At 39.0% G+C, this 25080-nt stretch overlaps 1 protein-coding gene across 4 annotated transcripts in view; it reads left to right on the forward strand.

Moving 5' to 3' along the window:
• Positions 1 to 25080, forward strand: part of RALGAPB (Ral GTPase activating protein non-catalytic subunit beta) — an 87274-nt gene that overhangs the window by 44334 nt on the left and 17860 nt on the right. For 2 of the 4 annotated variants that reach the window (XM_070472621.1, XM_020909080.2), the window contains 9 exons: positions 1596 to 1660; positions 2872 to 3001; positions 4797 to 4930; positions 7963 to 8145; positions 9424 to 9575; positions 15354 to 15541; positions 18234 to 18340; positions 19911 to 20063; positions 22437 to 22646. In XM_070472621.1, the coding sequence (XP_070328722.1) occupies positions 1596 to 1660; positions 2872 to 3001; positions 4797 to 4930; positions 7963 to 8145; positions 9424 to 9575; positions 15354 to 15541; positions 18234 to 18340; positions 19911 to 20063; positions 22437 to 22646 (1322 nt within the window). The remainder of the gene's footprint in view (positions 1 to 1595; positions 1661 to 2871; positions 3002 to 4796; positions 4931 to 7962; positions 8146 to 9423; positions 9576 to 15353; positions 15542 to 18233; positions 18341 to 19910; positions 20064 to 22436; positions 22647 to 25080) is intronic. The other 2 variants (XM_070472622.1, XM_020909082.2) reach the window with 1 other exon arrangement.

Below are 25080 nucleotides of genomic sequence, written 5' to 3' on the forward strand. Positions count from 1 at the left end.
TGTGTTCTTTATCTTTCTCTTTCCCTTTTGCCCTTCCTCTCTCCTTGTGTCCCCTTTTTCTCCCCTTTCCTCTCTGCCATCATTACTTTTACCTCTGCCTCTTCCTCTTGCCTGTTAGAACATGCAAAGCTCTTTGGAGTTGGGTGTAATTGTGGAAGTCATGACAGAACCTGCCAAGAGGAGATTGAGGAGTAGCTGTTTCTGTGCCTCCTCCCTTTTCCCTTATTGTTTCCTGTTGGTTTTCTAATCATGCTGTCTTGAATGACTTTTCATCATTATGGCCACTTATATTTTAAACCCTTATCACCTTTCAACTTGGTTACTGCAGCTGTCTGTTACTGTACTTTTTTGTTTTTTAATCAAATCCAAGGGAATGGTCCTAGGCACAGGTACTCTGAGGAGAAAGAAGCAAATTGCATGGCTTTTATCCTTGAGCAAGTCTCATTGCAGAGAGTGAAACACCTTCCCAGAGTACTCAGATAACAGCAGAAGGCAGTGCTGTTTGCATGTCATGTTGGATGTCTTTAGTGTTGATAGAGAATAAACTGGAAGAGCAAGGAAATTTCATAGGGGAAAGTGGAAATTAAATTGGATCTTATAGGGCAGGATTTGAATAGGCACCAGTGAAGTTAGGATTTCATTTCAGGAGGGGAAACAGCAAGGCCAGAGAATTTGTGGTGACAGTAGTGGTTGGAGTGGGTGCCCGGTAAGTGTAGTGTGTTATGCAGCAAGAAGGGAGAATAAATAAAAGAGTAAATCCTTTCATTTTGGAAAGGAGTTTAATGAACAGAGGTTAAATCTCAATATGAGAGAGCCTCCAAGTTGTAGTTTTTTAGATTGTTCAAAACACATGGCACTTGAAATCAGATTATTTCTACAGTTGATGGAGTATTTAGTTCTGCTTTATCCTTGTTCTGTAGAAGCTCCCCGTGTATGTTCCAAGGAAGAGTCAATTGTCACTCTTGCATAGTTTGGCAAAGCTATGTCTGTTTTTTCAATCCACAGTGCATGGGAGCACTCCCCTCCCTGGGATGAGAAGTAGAGTGCAAGGTTCACCATCTTGTTTCTTTACTAGTTCCTAGGGCTATGAGTTCCTTGGTGATAAATACATGCAGCTTGCCTTCAGAATATGCAAGCCCTTGCCCTCTGGGCAAGCCCTAAAAGCATTCTTAAAAAGCAGTTGGTCAGAAAGATATAGCTGTGGATTTTCACTTGTTATTTTATACTGAAAAGATCAGAATCTGGCTTTTAAAATGTTCCATAATGTTTTTCTTAGTTTATATTACCATTGAAATTGAGATGTACATCTAGTCTTTCACACCAACTTAAAAATTGGTCATGTTTTTATACAAAGCAAAGTTTGACATTCAGATTTATTTTAGAAAAATGTCATTTTAAAATTTGGGGGGCAGATCAGAATTAGGTCATTTTTGCAGAATTTCTTTTCTGAATAACTGATGAATTTATCAGTAATCGTATGGAATTTCCAGGAATACTCTGTTAAAATCATATTCTTATTTTTGCTGTTAATTGAGATATTTTGTCCATTTTTGTATTCTTGTCATGTATTTAAATGTATTTTTTTGTTGTTTCAGGGGCAATGTTAAATATTGTTCAAGATTCAGCACTTTTAGAAGCCATTGGTTGCCAAATGGAGATGGTAAGAAGCATACAACATGTAATTAGTCAGAGAATATCAACTTCTGTTTTTATGTAAATTATATTCCAAAATGTCTGTCCTTGTGTTCTTAAAGGCATTTGTTTGTAGATTCAGCTCATTGATTCAGAGGGTCCTTTTAAAAATATTACCTGTTTTGAGGTTTCTTATCTTTCGGTGTCTCATCAGGTCCCTGAGAGATTCTGCAGGAGAGAAATTCCAGCTAAACACTGTCTTTACTCCTGGACAGTGTTTACCTAAAGCTTTTGTCTTTTGCTGTGTTGGTGAATTGGCTTGAATAATCTAGAAAAATCCCCATACTCTGTGATTCCTTCTATCTGTAGTAGATCTAGTGTTGGCTGTAAATAGCATCTAGTTTATCCTTTTCTATCTCAGCTGCTCTTTCTGTCCCTCTAGACCAAAATTTGAAGGTTTCCCCAAAGCACTAGTGCTTCTAAATCAGAAATACTTTCCAGAGACTCCGATGCTCCCTGCTTCTGTCTTCAAGACATGTGATCCCTCTACCTGGAATAGAGGCAGGCAGTTGGTGGGAGGTGAATTAACCGAGTATGCTGGGGTGAGATGAGTAGATGTAGGATGGGTGATCAAATTATCATTAAGGAAATTATGTTCATGTCCCACTAGGTGGCTAATAACAGTCACCTTGCATGGATAAAATGAATTGTGTTTGTAGGGGAAATGAGGGAAGTCTTCAGCAGATACCGTCATTAGCTCCTGTACATATAAGAGTTGATCTTTATCTATCTATAGATATATACTGATATATGCTAAATATACTAATCATATATTTATTGTTTGTATATTTTATGTAACACTGGAAAGTTACTGTTATTTGTTTATTTGTGTTTTTAAGATGTATTCCTATTCTGAAGTTTTGCTTGGGAGGCACTAGGATATTTCTTTACAGACCCAGAACCATTAACTATTGAAGTCTAGTGAAGATGGAAAAAGTCTGATCCTTTTAAACAGCAGCAAAGATGATTCCAGAATGGGCACCCACTAATCATCAGACCCTTGATACCACCAGTAAATGGTGTTTATGCAAAAACACCACAACAGTTTTAATCCTTTGTCAATTTTTATCTACATATCAGTTTGTGCTATTTAGCTGGTACATTCCATTTTACCAGCATGGCTTTTAGCAATTGACTTCTGTCCATACTTACATATTTGATTCATTTTTTTTTGACTAGGGTGGTGGAGAAAATAACTTCAAGAGTCATAGTCGCACGAACAGTGGTATTAGTTCAGCAAGTGGTGGAAGCACAGAACCCACAACTCCTGACAGTGAAAGACCTGCTCAGGCTCTCCTGAGAGATTATGGTAAGCCATGTTTAGTTTAGTTTTTTTTTTTAATCTAAAGTTTATAGAATAACTTTTAATGCCCAGCTATATAAAACAAGCAGAGAAATTTTAAACTAGATTTTCATGTTCATGGTTTTTATGTACTTAATATAGCAGAGAAGCTATTAGTCTAAAACATTATGAAAAAGAAAACAGATCTTTTAAATTTAGCTCTACAGTTTTTAGTAGTTAGATTTTGGATAGTTTCTTAGATTTTATAAGTGATTTATAGGAAGCATTTCTGAATTCTGTACCAGGTGCTAATAATTTAGAGTCAAATAGGATTTAGGCACTGCCTAAGTCTAATGGCAGAATCAGTCAGTATTTCAGTTTTTGCAGTGTAGTGAGGATGGGTAATGGTTTATGCATTAGATGGCAACCCAAAGGAGAATCTGCCTTTGTTTTTGAAGCCTGTATACCCTACTATGTCTGGTTAGATTCTTCAGTCACAAAGAGTAAGGAAGCATTTGCAAGTAGAGCATCCTGTTCTGTAATGTCCTTTACCCTGGCCAGTTGCCTTCCGGGTTCTGTTGAATTTGTGGGTGCCTTTTATGTTTTTATGCATAAATACTAGTGGTGTATTGAATCTAAGATTATTAATCCAACTAGATTGGAATGAAATCTAGCTTCTTAGGTGAAGTTTAATTTTTTAATCATTTGGAGAGTTTATAAGCCCAGGAGTCCAGGCATGTTTCAGTGATTTAAGTTTGCTATAAGTATCATTCAGCTTGTCATATACATAAGGTCATTATGTGGCTATTTAACACATTGAAATATTGCATTTATTAAGAAGTTATTTAAATTGTTATTTTATTCACTATGTTTGGTTTAAGTATAGGTGAAAATTTGTTTATTTTTCCTGCTTCTAAGACACTTTTAAACTAAAGAAGTTTTTGCATTATTATATGTGTTCTAATATAAATGTTCGAAGTGGTTATTGTTTGTTTCAGTATTTTGAACTGGTGTTAGTGAGTTCTGCTTGTAATGTCATAAAATAGTTTTTACTAAGAAATCCAGATTTGTGTTAGTGTCGCATGAATGTCTCTCTTTAATGATCATTCCTTTTTCTGTTGTCACTGCCCTCTTTCTGATAGGATCGACAGGTATAATGTCCCTAAAGCTTCCTTTATAAATTTAATTTGTCCTAGTTTATTAATTGAATAGTAATTACTTTTAAGTATAGAATTGGAGGCTACATAAAAACACAGTAACTTGATTATTTAATTTTTTAAGAGTATTAAAAAGAGTCTCAGAGAATTAAATGTTAAAGTTTGCTTGAAAAAGCATTGCATGTGACTTCTGACGATATAAACCCTGAAAATAATTTCAGCAGATGCTTTAGGATAATTCCCAGCGTCTGAAGAGATTCTGAAATTTGAATTCCTTTCTCTATAAAATTTCAAGGAAATAATTGATAGCCTTTTGATTGTTTCATTTTTTTTTTTAATGTAACTGTGAGTTAATTTGGAAATGTTGAGATTTATACTCTTATAAGAATGATATTGAAGCTTTCAAATCCCAGTGGATGTCTGTGTGAGAGTACCTGAGCTGGGAGCTAGAAGCTGCTCTGGTCCGGTGTGTGTGCCCTGCGCACCATTGTTCAGTCAGGCTGAGATGCTCAGGCCAGTGGGGCGGGGAGCATAGCACTGTGTGGGTGCCCGTCATGCTCACTGTGGCTGCTGTGGTCTGTGCCTAGTGGAATGCTGTGCTTCTCGTTACTAATGCTTAGTTGTTTTCCCTCCCTGTGGGATGTGGCATTGGGGTTATATCCTAGCTCTTAATACAGATTCAGCTGCTGGGCTCCTGATTCGCAGCATTCATCTCGTCACCCAAAGACTCAACTCCCAGTGGCGGCAAGACATGAGCATATCACTGGCAGCTCTGGAGCTCCTCTCTGGACTGGCAAAGGTGAGGTGACAGTCCTTTTATTTTAGCCCAGCCACCTTGGAGTATGGTTCTTTTTTCTGTATCTCCTGACCCACTTTGTGTGGGTATTGCAGTCTTGATTATACTCATCACAGTTGACATTCAAAGTGTGCAAAAATGAGCTTCCAAGTGAGATTTTACAAAATGATCTACTTTTTTATTTAATAGGGTCAAAGGGTGTGAATGATATTTTTGCTGTTAGATGACAGGAAACATTTCAATACTTGCTCTTTATTTGCACATTGTGATAGAATACTGGTTGATTTTGTGTTTACTCATAATACCCTTAAATTTTCAGCATGACATTTTGTGCCATTATAAGATCATCAGTCATCTAATTTTAACGAATAAATACAGATTTGGCAATGAAAGAAAAACTTATCCTAAAATATACCATTTGGGCCTACCTGTGACTCTTCCATCTTCCATTATCAGAGATAAATGAAAGTTGACTGTACTTTCAGATTTCTTTCCCAACTGTTTATCTATTTTGTGGAATCTTAGAGTTGGGTGTCCATTTGCATTTCTCTCTTTTTTTTAAATTAAGGTGAAATTCATGTAACAGAATTAACCTTTTGATGTGAACAATGCAATGCCTGTTAGTATTCTCACAGTGTTGTGCAACCACCCCCTCTTTCTGGTTCCAAAGCATTTATCACTCCCCAAAAGAAACCCTGTACCCATTAAGCAGTTGTTTCCTGGTCTCCCTTTCCCCTTATCTCTAACAACCACCAGTCTGCATTCTGTCTCTGTGAATTCACCTATTCTGATATTTCATAGAAATTAAATCGTATAGCCTGTGACCATTTGTATGTGACTTTCTTCACTTAATATGTTCTTGAGGTTCATTTATGCTGTAGAAAAAGTCTCAATCTCATTCCATTTTGTGGCTAAATGATATTCCATCATATTTATGTACCAGTTTGTCTACCTGTTCCTCTGTAGCACATTTGAGCTGTTTCTTCCTTTTGACTTTTGTGAGTAGTAGTGCTGCTGTGAGCGTGCATGTACATGTGTTTATTTGAAAGCCAGTTTTCAGTTATTTTGGTTATATAACTAGGAGTGGAATTGCTGGGTCATATGGTAATTCTGTATTTAACTTTTTGAGGAGCTGCCAAACTGTTGGCCTCAGCAACTGAATCACTTTACATTTCCACCAGTGATGTAGGAGGGTTCCAGTTTCTCTGAATCTTCACTAGCATATAAGTATTTTCATATCTGTAAAATAGGCAGGATTATCTTGTGTGTAATAGCTGATGATGTGAGGATGAAGTGAAATGAAACATGTAGAACACTTTGTAAACACAAAGGTGATATACACACATAAGGTGATATTGTCTGAGGTGGTAAACTTTAAGTCCTCATTTTATAGATGAGGGGTCAGGTGAGCAGAGGCTGTGACTTACCTGACTCATGAAAGGCAAAATAGATAAGAAAACCTGAGGTGTTCTCACCACCACTTAGTGCTTACCTTTACCTCAGAGATTCTGAAGCATAGATGTAATGGCCGTAGTTTTGTGAGGAGCAGTTATTTGATGTAGGAGGTAAGAACAACCATTTGTGAGATGTGCAGGACCACGTGGTCTTTGAGAGCAAGATACTGTTGCCTGTGATCTTCAGTACACTTGCAGCAGTAAGGAATAATTAACCCTAGATGGAGTGCGGTCTAGACCTAACAAATCATGAAGGGCTAACACTACCTGATTTCATGACTTGCCATAAAGCTATGGTAATCAAAACAGTCTGGTATTGGAATAGGCTAGACAGCTGGATCAGTAGATAGAGTGGGGAGTCCAGAAATAGATCCGCATGTGTATGGACATTTGATTTTTGACAGAGGTGCCATGATAATTCAAAGGAGAAAGGATAGTCTTTTCAGCCAGTGGTGCTGGAACAATCAGATATTCGTGTACAAAAAAAGAGAAAAGAATGTTAAATGGTGTAACCATTTTAGAAAACAATCCCCTGGAGAAGGGAAAAGCTACCCTCTCCAGTATTCTGGCATAGAGAATTCCACAGGGGCTTAAAAAATGTGTCCATGGGGTCTCAAAGAGTTGGACACGACTGAGCGACTTTCACTCACACTTCACAGGGCATTAAAAAACTAAACATACACCTGTCATATGATCCAGTCAGTCCACTCTTAGGAAGTAAAAGAGCATATACTCTTAGAAAGTCTTACACTTAGCAGCTTTATTTGTAATACTCAGGAGCTGGAAAAAATCCAAATGTCCAACAGGTGACTGGATAAATTAATTATGGTATAATCCATATAATGGAATACTGTCAGTAGTAAAAAGGAATGAAAAATTGATACACACAAGACTGTGGATAAATCTCAAAACAATTATATTGAGTAAAAAGAAGCCAGACTCTCCCCCCACCCCAATTAGTATAGTAGTCTATGATTTTATTTATAAAAAATTATAGAAAATGCAAGTTCACCTATAGTTACAAAAAACAAATCAGTAGTAACCTAGGAAGGGGGCAGAAAGGAGTCGGGGGGAAGTTTTTTTTGAGGGGGGAGTGTTATAAAGATGCATAAGAACATTGAGGGGTGATGAATATGTCTACCATCTTGATTGTGGTAATAGTTTACAGGTATATACTTAACCAAAATTTACCAAATTGTACACTTTAAATATGTATAGTTTACTATATGTTAATTATACCTCTGGACAGCTGCATAGAACTTTGTAGCCCATAGAGCATCACTGTGGGGTGGATTAGGGGGCTTAAAAAATGTATGCATGTTCCACTGCCAGCTTTTCTTGTGATCTGTGGCAGTGATGAGTAGTTGTACCCCAGCAGTTTAGGTTTTAGAGCATGAAAAAGAATGCTAAAATGAAATTTTACTGTTATAGAGTTTGAAAAATGCCCTCTCTTTTTATAAAGTGTATATGATAGTACATCTGAAATATTATATTCTCAGAAAGGCTGAGCCTTGGTGTAGAGGCTTTGAAATTGGTACCATGGTTCCTGGCTAACTGTGTTCCCCAAACGAATATGCTCAGGTGAAGGTGGTGGTTGACTCTGGAGACCGGAAGCGAGCCATCAGTTCCGTGTGCAGCTACATTGTATACCAGTGTAGTCGGCCAGCTCCTCTCCACTCCCGGGACCTGCACTCCATGATAGTGGCGGCTTTTCAGTGTCTCTGTGTCTGGCTGACAGAGCACCCCGACATGCTTGATGAAAAGGTTAGTTTACTAGATACTAAAACAGAAAATAGGAACAAAAATGTATATTGGGAAAATATCTTTTAAAAAAGAATATCTAAATTTAAATCCAGTATTGCATACTTTAAGATGAATATAACTTGTTATATTTCAGGAGAACACTTATCCTATAAACTACCATCATGCTTATATAGTTGATCCTTGAATAACATAGGGTTGAACTTTGTGGATCCACTTACATGCAAATTTAAAAAAAACTGTAAATACTGTTATGATTTGTAATTGGTTGAACCTATGAATGTGGAGCCGTGATAGGGAGGAACTGCATATATGGAGGGCTAACTTTAACTTATGTGTGGAACAGAAAAAAAAATAAAAAATAATTTATATGTGGATTCTTTATTTTGCTGGGGGTCGATGCCTCTAACTCCCATGCTGCTCAGAGGTCAACTGTAGTTGATTGCAGATTAACCTGTAGAGAAATTCTTTGAAAGATGGAGCTTTGGCTAATTTATCTACAAACAATCAGGGTTGTTTTTTCTTGAAAGGATGGTAGCCTTGAGATGGCCAGAAGATACTTTGGTCACCTATCATCAGACCAGAAAGGGCAGTTGATAACTAGGCTGCAAACCTAGAGAACACCTTGTTCGTAAAGGTTGTTTGTAGCTAAAAATTTCATTTCACACATTTCTTTCATTTTAAGTAAATGCATATTATCTAGACTGCTTTCTTTTTTTTTTTGTAAGGCTGCTTTCTTTTACCATTGTTCCATGTAATACTTTTCTTATGGGAAGGCAGTTATAAAAGAATGCATAGTGTAAATAAAAGAAGAGATACCAGGCTTATTGGAAAATTACACAGAGCTTTATATAGTTTATAAAGATAATACCATTGATTAAATCTTAGTTATTTGCATAATGACGTATAGCATTAGGATACCAGAAATTGCTTTAAAACTATCCAGGTATAGCTGAATTACTATTACATCTCTTTCAGTTGGCTTTCACAATTTATAGTCCATGGAAATTTTACAAGAATGATGACTGATAAAATTGAAGTGAATTTATCATTACTTACTATCTAGAACTCTCAATACTCAAATTTAATCTTTAAAGAAAAATGGGGGGGGCAAGTTTATTTCATTAAATTATTATGAAGTTAATATGTACCTAACCAAAGTAAATGAGAAATTAGAGTCCCACCACCAAAACACAACCAATATTGGCACTTGGATGTATTTCCTTGTCTTCTCATAAGATAGATGTATTACAGAAACTAATCTGCTTTTTCTTTTTCTAGGATTGTCTTAAGGAAGTGCTGGAAATTGTGGAACTGGGTATTTCAGGAAGCAAGTCCAAGAACAGTGAGCAAGAGGTCAAGTACAAAGGTGATAAGGAGCCAAACCCTGCCTCTATGAGGGTCAAGGATGCTGCTGAAGCCACCCTAACGTGGTACGAAAGTGACGTCACAGGGGTTGTGTCTCGGAGTTAGAACAGATTAGATGTCATCCTGTGTTGTTTCATCTCCTCCCCAGTTGTTCAGCATTAAGTGACATAACCTGATTTAGGATACTTTTTCCCCAGAAATGGAAAAGAAACTGTCTTGTTCTTTTGGACCAAAGAAACCAGGAACTTGAGGCTAAAAGTTTGGGTCCTTGTTTTTCTATGCTGGCTGACAGTAATTCAAGTCATATCATGTTAGGGCTGGAAAGGATCTTGGAGAGCCTTACCCACACCCTCACTCTGATGGCTGAGTCCAGAGGCTTCGATCACACCATTACCTCTTCTGCTTTCCAGCTTAGTGATTTTTATTCTGTGCTTCACTATTTGTATTACATATGATAGGTTCATTCAGCTAAAACTTATAAACATCCTGTTACGAACTAGTAATAGAATTGTAAAAATAAATCAGATTTAGTTACCACATCCAGAGAGCTTCTAGTCCAAAAGGGAGGAATAAGATATGAACACAAATATCTATAATATTAGCTAGAGAATAAATGCTCCAAGAGAAGGGGTACATATGGATTGCAGCTGTGTTGGAAGAAAGGAATGAATACTGTCCGATTCGGGGAAGTCAGATTCCTGAGGAAAATCACATTGACCTGACTCTTGGAGAATGGGTAGTTTGAGCTATAAGTCAGATTGCAGAGTGGTTACAGCAGCAAGAGAGAATTCCTATTTCAACCATTTTGATAATGAAGGGATGGAGACAGGTTGGTATCTTGAAAAAGTAGCAGAGAGGTGAAAGAGTTTATGTTTGGCCAGTTAGTTAACAGAGTAGGAAGAGGGAAGAAAGGCAGTTTATTGACTGAAAGAGATAGGTAGAGAAGATTAGGTAGAATTGGTACAGTTGGGAAGAAGTGGCTTATGAGAGGGTAAGTATGAGTGAAGATCCAGAACAACATAAAAAGCAGGGAGGAGGAATGTCAGGTCATATTAAGTTGGCTCATCTTGGTCTTAGTAAAAGCAGTAAGACAGCTTGAGGGCTTCCCTGGTGACTTAGAGGTAAAGAATCTGCCTGCAATGCAGGAAACAGGGATTTGATCTCTGGGTCAGGAAGATCCCCTGGAGAAGGAAATGGCAAGCTACTACAGTATTCTTGCCTTGGGGAATGCAATGGACAGAGCAGCCTGGTGGGCTACAATCCATCGCATCACAGCAGAGTCAGACACAACTCCGTGACTACACAAGAAGACAGCTTATAGAAGATTTGTATGCAAGTGAGCCTTTTCCAAGAGAACTTGGGGCATGCACAATAAAGTTGGGTTTATTTCTGTTCCTCATGGGCTTAGGTTATTCAGTAAAGTTTTAGAAGCATGCTTGCTTTAGTTCAGTCCTGCTCACTTGCTTTAGTTCAGTCCTCCTGTGCCAATACTGGGCTTTCAATGACTGTGGAGGTTTGGCTAACAGCTGGAAAATCAGAAAAATGTGTTTAATTACTAGAAATGATTAAAGCCCAGAGAGAAGACCATGCGTGGTCTGGGGTGGACTTAAAAATACTATTAAAAACTAAGATCTGATGTGTACCTTGAAGAGTAAAAGGGATATGAAGAAAGGGGGAAAGCTATTTCTCACTGGGACTCTGCATTATATAAAAATAAGTTTGCTCCATCCTAGCCTGTGGATGGGACATTCCATTGAGAGCATGATTGGCAGTGAGGATTGGATATGAGCCCAGAATGAGCAGAGAGTCATGCTCGTAGTCCCCAACCTAGGCAGTAGTTGTCTAGGTGGCTCATCTTATCTCTGCTGGCAGCTCTACAAAAGGCCTCATGTCTTAAAAAGGGCCAGGTCATGTATGGGTGTGAGAGTTGGACTGTGAAGAAAGCTGAGTGCCAAAAAATTGATGCTTTTGAACTGTGGTGTTGGAGAAGACTCTTGAGAGTCACTTGGACTGCAAGGAGACCCAACCAGTCCATCCTAAAGGAGATCAGTCCTGGGTGTTCGTTGGAAGGACTGATGCTGAAGCTGAAACTCGAGTACTTTGGCCACCTCATGAGAAGAGTTGACTCATTGGAAAAGACCCTGATGCTGGGAGGGATTGGGGGCAGGAGGAGGAGGGGACGACAGAGGATGAGATGGCTAGATGGCATCAGCGACCCGATGGGCATGAGTTTGAGTAAACTCCAGGAGTTGGTGATGGACAGGGAGGCCTGGCGTGCTGCAATTCATGGGGTCGCAAAGAGTCGGACACGACTGAGCAACTGAACTGAACTGAAAGAGCCATCATGAAACATCCAAAACCAATTTTCTCTGTTCCCACACAATTAGAACTTTGTGTTAGTATCATGACTGTTTTCAGCTATGCAAACTTAAAATTTTGACTCTTCCTGATTTATCTCTGTTTTATCTGTCATTCCCCATATGAAGTCAGTGACCAAGTCTAGTAGACTTTAATTTTGGAAGTATTTCCTCCGTTCCCTCAGACCTCGCCATCCTCGTCCAGGCCCTTCTCACTTTCTGTCTGATTTCCCTGTTTTCAATCTCTCTTTTCATTTTGCATTCTGTTACTGGACTCATCATCTTAGGTACTGTGCTTATTCTGCTGTGTGAGTGTTTGAAAACAGCAGAAGATTTCTGTTTATTGCCATATGGTGTGACATTTTTGGTTTGGTGTTCAAGGCCCTCCTTGAGTCCCCACTCAAGCTGTGATCTTTCCTAGCACAGCCCTTCTGCCCCAGCTGGCTGGCCACTTGTGGCTGTGAACTGCGCTTGTTCATACCTGTCTGTCTACTTCCCCTGCGTTTCAGGACTTCCCTCTCCTCTTGGCCACATCCTCCACAGTTAGCTGCTCACATCACATCTAGCTACCTCTATGGAATCTTCTTTGATTATTCTCCTTCTTTTCCACACCTCTGTGTTCATTCAGTTTGACCCTGCCACACTATGTGAGTTCTATGGTGTCATAATCACACCTGGTCATGTTTGATAATGTGCTAGTCTTAGCTCCCCACCCTGGGGGCTTTTTACACCCAGTTCCCTTTTTACACTCCTCACAGTGTGAGCACACAGGAGATACAGAATGCAGATCAGCTTGTTGGTGTTTTTCCCCTTGTTGTATAATACACATTAGGACTCTTGGAAGTCATTTCAGTAGCCCCTCTGCTTAGTGATTTTTAAGAGTTATTGACCAAGTTATTTAGCCTCTAATTTTGGGATATTTTAAACCCCCTCCAAGTGCCCATTTCATGTTAATTGTTGAAAACTTGGTGTTTCCATTGAGCTGAAATCTCTCCCACTTTAACTCGTACCCATTTGTTCTGATTCAGACTTTTGATCACGAAATCCTTTTTTTCCAAGGAGTGGGAATGTCTGAAGACAATGCTTGTGTTCTTTTGTTTGTTTTTTATTTTACATTTTGGCTGCATTCCCTGGTAGGTGGGATCTTAGTTCCCTGACCAGGAATAAAACCCACACGCCTGCATTGGAAGGCAGAGTTTTAGTTGCTGGATCACTGAAGGAATCCCAAGAATGCTCATGTTCTTTCTCATTCTTTTCTGCCAGTACCTTTAACTATTTTTCTTATGACAGGGATTTAAAGTACTTTTTATTCTAGTCATTTTCCTTTCAGTGGCATTGGTTTGACTCTGTACCTCTTTAAAGGGTGATCACCTTTAAACTCTGTAGAATATTATATTTTCATTAAAATTGGGTTTTTGAGAACCTAGTCAAGCCAAACCTTAGAGGCTATTTTTTTTTTTAAAACACATTTACCCTTTGTCTTTCTCATCCTGAACACTTGTTTGGGGGTGTTGGGATGTAATTATAGAATTTTACATTTAAACTTGAAATTTCTTTATGTAAGATTTACCTTATTATTTTTAATCCTTTAAGATTCTTTTGGATCCCAGCTCTTAACTCTGATAATATTAACTCCTCAGCTCAACTTTAGGTCAACTGCAGATTTAATGAGGCTGTCCTGTGTGTCCTAATCAGAAACTCTGATAAGAATATTGAACAGAAAAAGACTGATGAAGCACATGATAAGAGATTTCCATTCTGGATAAGAGATTTCCATTCTGGTTCACAAGGATTTTAAAATCTTATCTATAAGTTTTTAATGATACACTGCCAAGTAAATTGCACATCTTGATTTCAGAGATACTTCTCTGCCTTTCTAGTCTAGTCATTATCGAGAAGAGAAAATGTAGTTAGGCTGGTGTGATTTGATCTTAGTGACCTATTCCCTTCCCAGCATCCTATTTGATAATGTCTTAAAATCTTGCATGAAACACAAGCTTACATGGTCCAGATGCTTGTGACAACCATCTGTGTTCCATATTAGAAAGCCTGTGTTTTTCCCATTACTGGTTTTCTACAAATCCTTTGGCCTGAACTCATCATGAAATTCTCCTTGTCCTTGAAATTCTTAAGATAGTCCTCGTCCTAGGAGGAGAGAGAATAGAGGGAAAATATCTGTTGAGTAGTGTTGTCTTCTGTTACCAGAGAGATTTGGGTTCAAGCATTAGAATGAAAGTTCTAGAAGAGGAGAGGCTACTCAAGCTGAGAATTGCAATGATGAAAGTAGTAGGGGGGAATACTAATTTTGCAAATGGGTTGCTTTGGAAGTGTCTGATGATATTAGGACCACAAGATAAAATCTTTATGTGTTCTTAAGATTCTTTCTGTGTTTCAGTTTCTTAATTATGAAATGGGAATAATAATGGTACCTATTTCATAGGATTGTTATAATAACTAAATAAAATGTCATGTGTCAAGTGCTTAGCTCCAGACTCTGGGACATAGTAAGTGGTATTATATAAGTTATTACTATTGTTCCTTGAAGACATGCAGGGATCTCTGTGGATGTAAACATTTTGGAATGTTTAGGCTTGATCAGTTGAATTCTAATTTAAAAGGTATTTTTTTCTTATAGATTTTCATTTAATAATTACAACAGTTCTGTAACTACTAGTGCATCAAGTACCTTGTCTGTAAAATGAGGATAGCTATTCATGGCCACACAGTGAGAAGGCAGCAGGTCTTGGTTTCTGGTCTTTTAATGATCACTTATCTCTTCTGAGCCTGAGTTTCCTCAGCTGGAAAGTTGAGGGGATTTGGCTGATTTTCAGATCCTTGTCTGGGTCTAGAATGCTTTAGCTAGCATAGTCCTTAAACCTGGAGTGTGCATATTTTTAAAATATATCTTTAGGAGCTTCATGATTTGGAAGTATGATTGGCCAGGTTCCCTGGGGAGCAGGCTTTGAGAGAGAGAGAAATTTGCCTGTAAAGAGGTTTATTGGAAAGTGCTGTCAGGATCAACCCTTGTGGGGGAATGAGGGAAGTTGGACTGAGTAGAGGGAAGAACCAAACTGTGATGCATTTGCAGCAAAGGGCTCTGGATCTGGGCTGGCCCTTCAGGAGTCTCTCATGTTGGGGCCTGGGTACTGGGACTTTATACCCCTTATCCCCTGGCATCAACAGTTCATTGGACGTGAGCTGTCCCAGGAGGAAGCTGTGGTCTTGAATAAAGAGGTTCTCATTGGCCTCTCCAGGACTCAGCTGAAAGTTAGGGCCACCATCTCCCTGTATCTGGGCAGTGGATCTTTTCAGTTTTGGAGAGGGAATCGGGACAGCACACCACAGCATCCACCACAGGCAGTAAATCTGACCCTCAAAGAGGAAGCACGGCTGTGGTCAGATCAATCTAGAGAGACCGATTGATGCATGGGGTAAAGTTATGGTCTTGCTTTGGGAATTAACTGTTATCTTTTACATTCTCTCTAGTATTATGCAGTTGCTTGGCGCATTTCCTTCACCCAGTGGTCCTGCCTCTCCTTGTAGTCTGGTGAATGAGACCACTTTGATCAAATACTCCAGACTGCCAACCATAAACAAACATAGTTTCCGGTACTTTGTCTTGGATAACAGTGTCATCCTGGCAATGCTGGAGCAACCTCTTGGAAATGAACAGAGTAAGTTTCAGCACTTTGGGCTTTTTCCACTGCTAAATCAACATGTCTGTCAGTATTAGCAAGCTGTCTCTGGGATCGGGGAAGGAAAGACAAATTCTAAGTAATTTTGCATTTATCAAAAAAGGCTTCTAGCTGATGAGATAGTAGCAACTGAAAAGCAGAGGGTCAGATAGTGGAATGTACCTATGAAATAGAATCTTTTAGAGGTTCTTTTATGTATATCTTTACCAGCTAAGCCACAAGGGAAGCCCAAGAACACTGGAGTGGGTAGCCTATCACTTCTCCAGCAGATCTTCCCGACCCAGGAATCGAACTGGGGTATCCTGCATTGCAGGCAGATTCTTTACCAACTGTGCTATAGTGGCTCAGACAGTAAAGCATCTGACTACAACACAGGAGACCCGGGTTCAATCCCTGGGTCGGGAGGATCTTGTGGAGAAGGGAATGGCAACCCACTCCAGTATTCTTGCCCCCCCCCCAAAAAAAAGGGGGCTCAAAGAAATATTTTGGAGAAGGAAATGGCAACCCACTCCAGTACTCTTGCCTGGAAAATTCCATGGACAGAGGAGCCTGGTAGGCTACAGTCCATGGGATTGCCAAGAGTCAGACACAACTGAGCGACTTCACTTTCACTTTTTTGGGGGGCTTCCCTTGTAGCTCAGTCAGTAAAGAATCTGCCTGCAGTGCAGGAAACCTGGGTTTGATCCCTAGGTTGGGAAGATCCCCTGGAGAAGGAAATGGCCACCCACTCCAGTATCTTTGCCTGGAAGATCTCATGGACAGAGGAGCCTGGTGGGCTGCAGTCCATGGGGTCGCAAAGAGTTGGGCACGACTAAGCGACTGACACTTAACAGTGTATATCTATTAGAAAAGAGCTCCATAGCTTTATAGAAAGTTTATTTTGGTAGAATATTTTCTGTTGTTCCCTGTGTATGAAAATCATTATTCCTTTTTCTTCCTTCTTGACCTTTGGATCCTGTACCTCTCCTGTCCCGCCCTCACTCCACATTGTTCTTTTCCGGTTATTGTTGCCACCCAGACAGGCTGGAAATTGGAGGAGTCATCTTCACCTGCTCCTTCCTGTTATTCCATTATGTACTTGGTGTCCAGGTTTCTCTTCCCTTAGTGACTTTAGCACCTTCTCTTCTCTGCATTCCTCCCAATACAACCAAATGCAGGACTTTATTATTTCTAGATTATTGCACTTGCTTCTTGCCTGATCTGATTGTCCCTCCTTCCAGTTCCAAAATTCATTACCCTTCCCTCCATCCTACTTGGCTGCCATTGCAGATCTGATCATGCCCATGCCCTCCTGAAAATCCTTCATTGATTTTTCCATTGATGCAACATGCACTGTTTTCTTCCCATCTTTCCCCAAGTTATAAGCATCTCAAGGTGTATTACCACTGCAATGCAGACTGCTTAAAGTACATTTTTTTTCTGATGGTAATTGGAATCAACCAGTATGTAAAGGAAGCATGTATTTAGAGAAATCCTTATTGCTGGCAAGGGGAAGGAAAGTGAAGATTACAGAATCTTTGGGCATACAGGGACCCAGGGAATCTATAGATGAAGAAAGTAGGACTCAGAGAGGATATTTGACTTGTTCATAAAATGAAACTAGATGTTTCCCAGAAGTTCAGGGAAGTACCACCAGAGGTGTTCTTCATGTTGTGGTAAAATATAGTGATTTTAATAAGAACTAGATGGTGCTTCTAATTGTTGCCCAACTCAAGAAGCACTGGTCCCAGGTCTTTCCTGCAGGTACCTCATCCTTCTCTACCTTAGACCTGGGATTCCTTGACGTTTTTCCCTGGCTTGTAGCAATTATTCTTGATTCCTCCTGCTTCCCACTCCCAAGCTGTCTGCTATAATAGTCTGTAAAATCCCAGTCTCCCCTCCAGGTTTCCTGGTCTGGGGGGTGTCAACCCTTTTCCAAATTTTTTAAGACTCCACTACTCTCATTCTAAGTGATTTCATTGCATTGAAAGTCTACCAAAAATATAAACAATTGGGATTATTTAGAACAAAAGTTCTAAATAATTTTAAAACAAAAGTGAGAGAAATTTGAACAAGTTTGACTGCTAGACCAGAGGCAAAAAAAGGGAATAGGAAGAAGGATCTGGGTGCTTAGGAAGTCCATTCTGCATTCATTCTCTCTTGGGATGAAACAGTGCCTGCCAGTGTTTCTGCTGTACTGGGCAGCAGTACATAAAGGCATGGGTGGATATAACTTCAGCTTCAGAAGCACCCAGCCTGTCTTTTGCATTTAGACCATCTGCAGCACTGACAGTTAAGAGTATTTGCCAGGATAATGTTTCCAAAAAATGTGTGTGTGTACTGCTGGAGGTATGTGATATGATGTTAATTGGTGTGTCGGTAAACATTATGTATTTTTAAGCAGGTGTTTTAAAAATATATAATTAGCACACCAGAGTTCCTGGTTTTCCTTTTAAGGATATAATTTACCTTTTAAAAAAAAGAAAAAGGGAAGAAAGAAGTTAATAAAGAAAGTAAGATAATAGTCACAGCAGTACATGGATACGGCAGAATCCGCAGAGGTGGTTCAGAAAGGAGAAAAGCTGGAGAAGCACTGTGCTAGGCTGTCTTTGTTAGAGGCTCTAAAATTGACAGCAGGGGTATTTTATATGTTGTCAGAAATAAAAACTTTTTCACCAACATTTTATTCTAGATGATTTTTTCCCCTCTGTCACTGTGCTCGTCCGGGGAATGTCTGGAAGACTTGCTTGGGCACAACAACTTTGCCTTTTACCCAGAGGAGCAAAAGCAAATCAGAAGGTATCCATCAGAAGTTACAGGGGAATGGCTAGGAGTGAGTGCCTGTGTGTGTGTTTTTGTGTGTTGTGATTTAAAGGTTAAATAATATTCCAGCAAAAATCACAGAGAAAATAAATATTTTTGATCCTAGCCAGGTTCTTAGTGAGTTCACATCAGAATCATCTTAGGAGGCTAGAATTCCAGGTCCACTGAAATACTCTTTAAAAACATCTTCAAGGCAGGTGTAATTTCAGAAAGCTTTCTGGGTGACTCTGACAGCCACTTAAGATTAAGAACTGCTCTTCTGAGTATGGCTGAGTCCCTTTGCTGTCCTCTTGAAACTGTCACAACATTGTTAATCAGCTATACTTCTAAGTAAAAGTTAAAAAAAAAAAGAACTGCTGTTCTGAACAGTGGCCCCAACTTTTTTCATGGAATGTTAAATAAAATCTGCCATATGCCATATGAAAAAAGTTTGGCCAGATCCTAGATGTCTCTATCAGTAGTACTTAGTTTCTAATTGTTTCATTTAACTGTATAACTGGTAATATGCTCTGTAATTTTTTTAATGTGCTGTATAATTTAATAAAGTCTTTCTTTGGGGTGGCACAGTTTATTTTTTTACAACAGTTGTAAATATATGAATGAAATTTGCTCATGGGAGAAAGTTGGAAAATGAAAATAATGAAGAGGCTATTTTATTGTCACTCTTCAGAAGTAGACAGCCTCTGTTAATGTTTTAGTGGATTTTCTTCCAATCTTTTTTTCCCTTTCTGTACCTAACATTTCAGTAGAATTTAGTCATTTTTGTATACTGCTCTTTTCATTTTTTATCACATTGTAGGCTTTTACTTATGTTATTAAAAATTCTTTCATGTGTTTGCTCTGAGGAGCACACGCCTGTTTTCTCCTAGTGGTGTCATACCAGTCACAGTCTGTCAGAAACACTTAAAACCACTCAGTCCCATTAAAGACTGAGGATGAAGAAGGTCAAAAAAGGCCCTAAAACCTGTTTGACAGTTTAACATGTGCCATATATTTTTTTATTTCATTCTTGGAGCAGTCTTGTGATGTATTGTTTCCGTTTGTCAAATGTGGAAACAGAAGTCACATAGCTCATATGTGTTTATTAAAACAGGGATTTGGAGCCATGAAGACCTAGATTTGGAGCCAGACTTTTTCAGTTAAGCCATGTTGAGTTTCTTATTATTGAATTCACTGTCTAGAGATGCCCAGTGGATGTAAACTTGTATGATTTGAGAGTCCTTGGGGGAAGAAGGAAGTTTGAGCCTTAAATTTGGAAATGCCTTATCTATCAGCTTATCACTGAATGTGGAAGATTCAGGCCTGGTACAGTAGAGGTCTGTAACACATATATCAGTCACAAAAATCTATAAGTTAATGAAAATTTTTATAAAAATAAAGAAGAGTACACTGGTGCCTTTACCATTAGCAGTAGTATTTGCAGATTTTTACTGAGATTCTGTGTTTTGTAACCCTAGGGAAACACGGACATCTAAGAGACCAGGGAAATACATGTCATTTCAGACAGCACCAAATGTAATAAGCATAATGTTGTTTTTTTTAACAGCTTTTTGTGCCTGAACCTCGTCCAGTTCCTAAAAATGATGTTGGATTTAAATATACTGTGAAACATCGACCATTTCCTGAAGAGGTGGATAAGATTCCTTTTGTGAAAGCAGATCTGAGCATTCCAGATTTGCATGAAATCGTCACGGAAGAAGTAAGATAAATTATTACCAGCTGTTGTTAAAAGAATGACTATAAACATCCTTAAACAACTTCTGCAATTGAGATACTGCCTTTGTTTGTTCGGTATTCCTGGAGGTGACTCTTAAGATGACCTAGATGTTTGTCATCTAGGAGGTTGCCATGTAGTAAGACAAATAGAGATTGTGGCTAAGTGAAAGGAACTTGACATCGGGCTGCCAGTGTCCAAAGGAACCAGTCTAAAGGAACTGGACTGGTCTGTGGTTTCATTAGTATGAGGGCATGATCCAGCCCTAGTGGAGGATATTTGGAGAGGGGAGACCAATTCAGGGACCGTTATGAGAACTCAGGCAGGGGATGGGAGGACTGCCTTATTGGTAGTGGAAAGTTTAAATATATGACATGTCTCATAGAGATATTTTGATCTAGACAGTCTTGTACTGATGAGGGATAGAAAAGAGCTGAAAAACTTTAGATTTTAGGCTTGAGTGGCAAAGATAACAGTGCCATTTATAGAAATATAGACATTAGGAAGAGGACAGGTTTGGGGAAAAAAATTACTTGGTTTTAGATTAATTTAAGCACTTAACTAGATTAAATAATTGGTTGCTTAGGTCAAGGAAGAAGAGTTCTAAGAAATGAAAGACAGGTGTGTCAGGGCATGAGCGAATAGAAGGGCAGGTATGGAGGATGCTTACAGTATCAGATGCTGGAGAGATTGGGGGAAGGAACAGTAAGAAGAGGCCCCTGGATTTTGTTGTGAAAATGTTGGTGACCTTTGAGAGCAAGTTCAAAGGAGTATTAAAGTGTAATGTCTGGGGAATGAATGGTAAATGAGGAAAAGGTAGTGAATATAGGCTACACTGTTAACTGTTAGCAGTAAACGGAAGGGTTGTTGTTTAGTTGCTAAACTCATGTCCAACTCTTTGCAACCCCGTGGACTATACCTGCCAAGGCTCCTCTGTGCATGGGATCCTCCAGGCAAGAATACTGGAATAGGTTGCCATTTCCTCCTCTAGGGGATCTTCCCGACCCAGGGATTGAACCTGCGTCTTTTGCATTGGCAGGTGGATTCTTTACCACTGAGCCACCCGGGAAGCAAAAGGCACAGTAGAAAATAGAATGAGGAAATGGCCTGGTGAAGGAAAGGCCAGGCTAGTTTTTCTTTCTTTCTTTTTTTAATTTAAGAAGAATCAACTAGAAGGAGCCAGTGAAGAAGGGTCAGCGCCTACACTGTGAGGCAGGCTGGGGAAATGATAAGTATTAGAATAAGGCCCTGGAGGCAATCAGGTCAAGAATCTGTGATTGTATCTGGAAAAGGGGCACTTCTGGTAAGATAGGAGAGGAGAGAGGTTTAGGTTAAGAGACATTTAGAGGTGGAAAGAAGGGACATTGAAGCTGCTTATGTAAATTTTAATCTTCGTTCTTAGAAATGACATAGGGAAGCAAAGATGCTTCTTAAAATTGCCAGGCAGCCCAGCTAGATTAAGTAGTATCATCTGTAGTGAAGTTACTTGACTCATTCTGCTGACTTTCTTCAAAAGTTCTTGGTATCCAGAGGCATAAGTAAAACATTTGAGTGATATGTGGAGATTGGCCAGGTGAATAAGGAAGCATAAGGAATAACAGCCATTTTATATGCTTAGAAGAGGGTATGAAGATGTCAGATTTGAGGGTCTAGTTTTGGCTGGGACATTGATGAAGCCAGAAGCCTTGGAGAAATAGAGAGAGGGGTTGTGTACCCCACAGCAGTGGTGAAGGGAGAACGGGTGTGCAGGTGAGCTGTGGGAAAGGGGTTTCGGAACTGGAGCTCTCATCTGAGGTGCAGAGTGTCACGGATGGCCAGAGCTGGGAAGGTTGAGGAAGTTGTAGGAATGTAGGCCAGGCTGTTCACCAAAGAGGATGAAATTTTAAATAGGATAGATCAGAAGGAAAGCAGAAGTAACTCCCAAGAGTATAGCAGCTAATCCATGCAGTTGTGGACTTCAAAGAATGAGGAGACCCTTGCAGGACAAAGATGGACAGGGGTCTGGAAGAAGAGGGGAAGTGATGTGGAAGATGGAGGGGACATGGCAGAGAATGGCAACTCTGCCCCCTTTCTTGCCAGTGTAAAGGGAAGCAGAGACAGAATGGTTTCACTTATAGCGAGGAGATAAAGGAGCCATTTTTGAGGCTGTAGGGACATTCTTGGGGTTTTATTTTAACTCTAAAACATTTTTGCTCTTGGTTTATGCATATCTGCTCTTGATTGTGTTGAATTGAAGCTCAGTGTTGATCACTGAAAGTTATCTTCTGTTTTGTTGCTTGTGGTCTTATTTTGATTTAAAAATTAAGATTAATCCTGATACGATAATTCCCCCAAAATGAAATGTTCGGTTTATTTCAGTTAGAAGAGAGACATGAAAAATTAAGGAATGGCATGGCCCAGCAGATCGCTTATGAAATACACCTTGAGCAACAAAGTGAGGAGGAATTGCAGAAGAGAAGTTTTCCTGATCCAGTTACAGATTGTAAGCCCCCACCTCCTGCCCAGGAATTCCAAACAGCACGTCTTTTCCTTTCACACTTCGGATTTTTGTCTTTAGAAGCATTGAAGGTAATTTTCATAAACTTCTCTGAGTAAATATATTCATAAATTAACACTCAACTGATGATAGCTAAAGCATTTTTGTGAAGATGGAGAATTAAAAAAAACAAACAATTTAAAATTTTACCTTTCATACAAGGAAATAAAATTCTGTGATGCTGCACCTTACAATATGAGCTCCAAGACAGTTTTCCTATGAGTGTATTCAGAGTTCTGTTGTGAGAGCTGCTTTGATAATGTATCCACCTCTGACTTTTCCTAGGTTCTGTAGGACTCATGTTATATATATTAATGACATCTGTAAGCAGTTAGAAAAAGAATGTTAAAAGTTTCCCCCAGTAAACTTATGAGTAAAAGTATGGGCTACAGTTGACTCTGCTCTTTCATGCCACTTTTGAAAAGGAATGAGTATAAACACTTATTAGGTTGTGCAGTTTCTAGGGTCAGACCGTCTTGGTTTACGTCCTGGCATCACTATTTACCAGCTGTGTGATCTTGGGAAAGTTACCCAACGTCCGAGTCTTAACTCCTCATGTCTGAAATAGGGGTGATAAGGGTGTCATTTCACTGTGGTCATGCCAGGGGTTTCATGTAGTACACAGAGCAGTCAGGCAGCCTGTAAGGTAAATGTTGCCATTGTTCATAATTTCACTAAAACAGTTTTACCAGGAAAGTGGTGGTATCTCTATTTCACAGATGTAGAAACAGGGCCTCAAAAATGTGAAATAGCTTCCATGTATGTGAATTTAGAATTTATACTAAGGCCTGTTTGTTTTGAAAAACCCAACTGAAGATTGCCAGGCAAGAAGTCACTTATTGCACAAGTTGCCCCCTGCCCTACTCTCTAGCAGCTACTTGGCTGAAGACCATTTAACTTTTAAGAAACGTAGAGGGGAACATTGCTGTCTTGAGTTTGGATTTCAGCATGTAGATGAAAAATATTTTACGTTGTAGAAAATCGAATAAGTGGTGGAGAGTAAAAAATAAAAACTCTTAAAATGCAGAAGAAAAGAACAGAAAGAGGAAAATAATGAGAAATGCAGGGGTAAATGTGGAAGGAAAGGAGCAAAGATACAACCTTACAGATGATTAGTGAAATTCCTAGTGGAGAAAATTGGACAGAGTGGAAGCAGTAAATAAAAATATTCTAGAAGGATATGATTGCGTGCTATGGACTGAATGGAGACAAGACAAATCTCTGAGATTGCAGTTTTCCTTTCATGTTATCTACTGTAGTTGAAATGTTTAATCTTTCAAGAAAATAATTCCTGTACTTTCTCACCTGGGTCAGAACATAGGAAAAAGTCAGAAAGTAGCCTGATTTATTTTATGAATCTTATTTTTCTCTAATAACTTAAACCTGACAGAACACGCATGCTAAAGTATGTACAAAAGTACTAAGGAAAATACTAATAAAACTGAATTCAGCAGCACGTTAAATTAACTTCTACAACCACAAAAAGTTTATCCTAGGAACGCAAGGAAAGTCAGTTATTGGTAAATATTAGTAAAGTTATTAAGAAAATAATTTGATTCTGTTAGCAGATCAGTCAATAAAGCAGTCAATATTCAGCAAAACAATATTTAGTCTTATTTTTTAAAATGAATAAACAGCCAAAATCTTCACCAGGGCCAGTAATGCAGAACTGTGTAAATGGCAGCCCATTTAGGAAACAAGATGGAGAATGAGGAAGTGTTAAAAAAAAAAAAAATGTGTAGGGAGATTCCCCCAGTGAGTAACATCTTACCTGACTATAATAGAATAGAAAGGTCGATGTTGATGAAATGCTAAAAGAAACTAAATAAGGGAAAAAACCATTGGAAAGGAAAAGACAATTCCCAGGTAATATGATTTCTAATTAGACAGCCATGGCGTCATCGACTCAGTGGGCATGAGTTTGAACAAACTCTGCGATATAGTGAAGGACAGGGAAGCCTGGCATGTTGCAGTTCATGGGGTCACAAAGAGTCAGACACGACTGAGCTACTGAATGACAACAAGAAAGAGAATCAGTAGAGTGTCTAAAGTAAATGAAAGTTAAGATCACCACATTTGAAGTGCAAATATTAATGACTGTAGCTGTTAATATCAGTTGGAAATACAGTGCAAAATAACTCTGTTGCAGCTGTGTTACTGACAGAAGTTATCCTAACAAACTTTATTAGGAAAAACACAGACCTAGAGGAAAAAACTTTAAGAAGTTATTAAGAGATATCAAGTACGTGCATGTTATGTTCCTGAATTAGAAGATCATCCAGAAGAACAAGCTGATGAGGTAGCTTTTTAAAAAAAAAAAGAATGAGGAGCCCTTGTCCTATAAGATGTGTTGTAGCACACTGCCAGACTGCGGTTCCTTCTCCATGATTTCAAAGTGAAAAATGAAAAGCAGAACGTTTTTTGTATGTTTGTAGAAAATTCATTTAGTGGAAAAATCTGACCTGA

Source organism: Odocoileus virginianus, chromosome 9 (genome assembly GCF_023699985.2).
Source record: "Odocoileus virginianus isolate 20LAN1187 ecotype Illinois chromosome 9, Ovbor_1.2, whole genome shotgun sequence".
In the NCBI taxonomy this organism is placed as follows: Eukaryota; Metazoa; Chordata; class Mammalia; order Artiodactyla; family Cervidae; genus Odocoileus; species Odocoileus virginianus.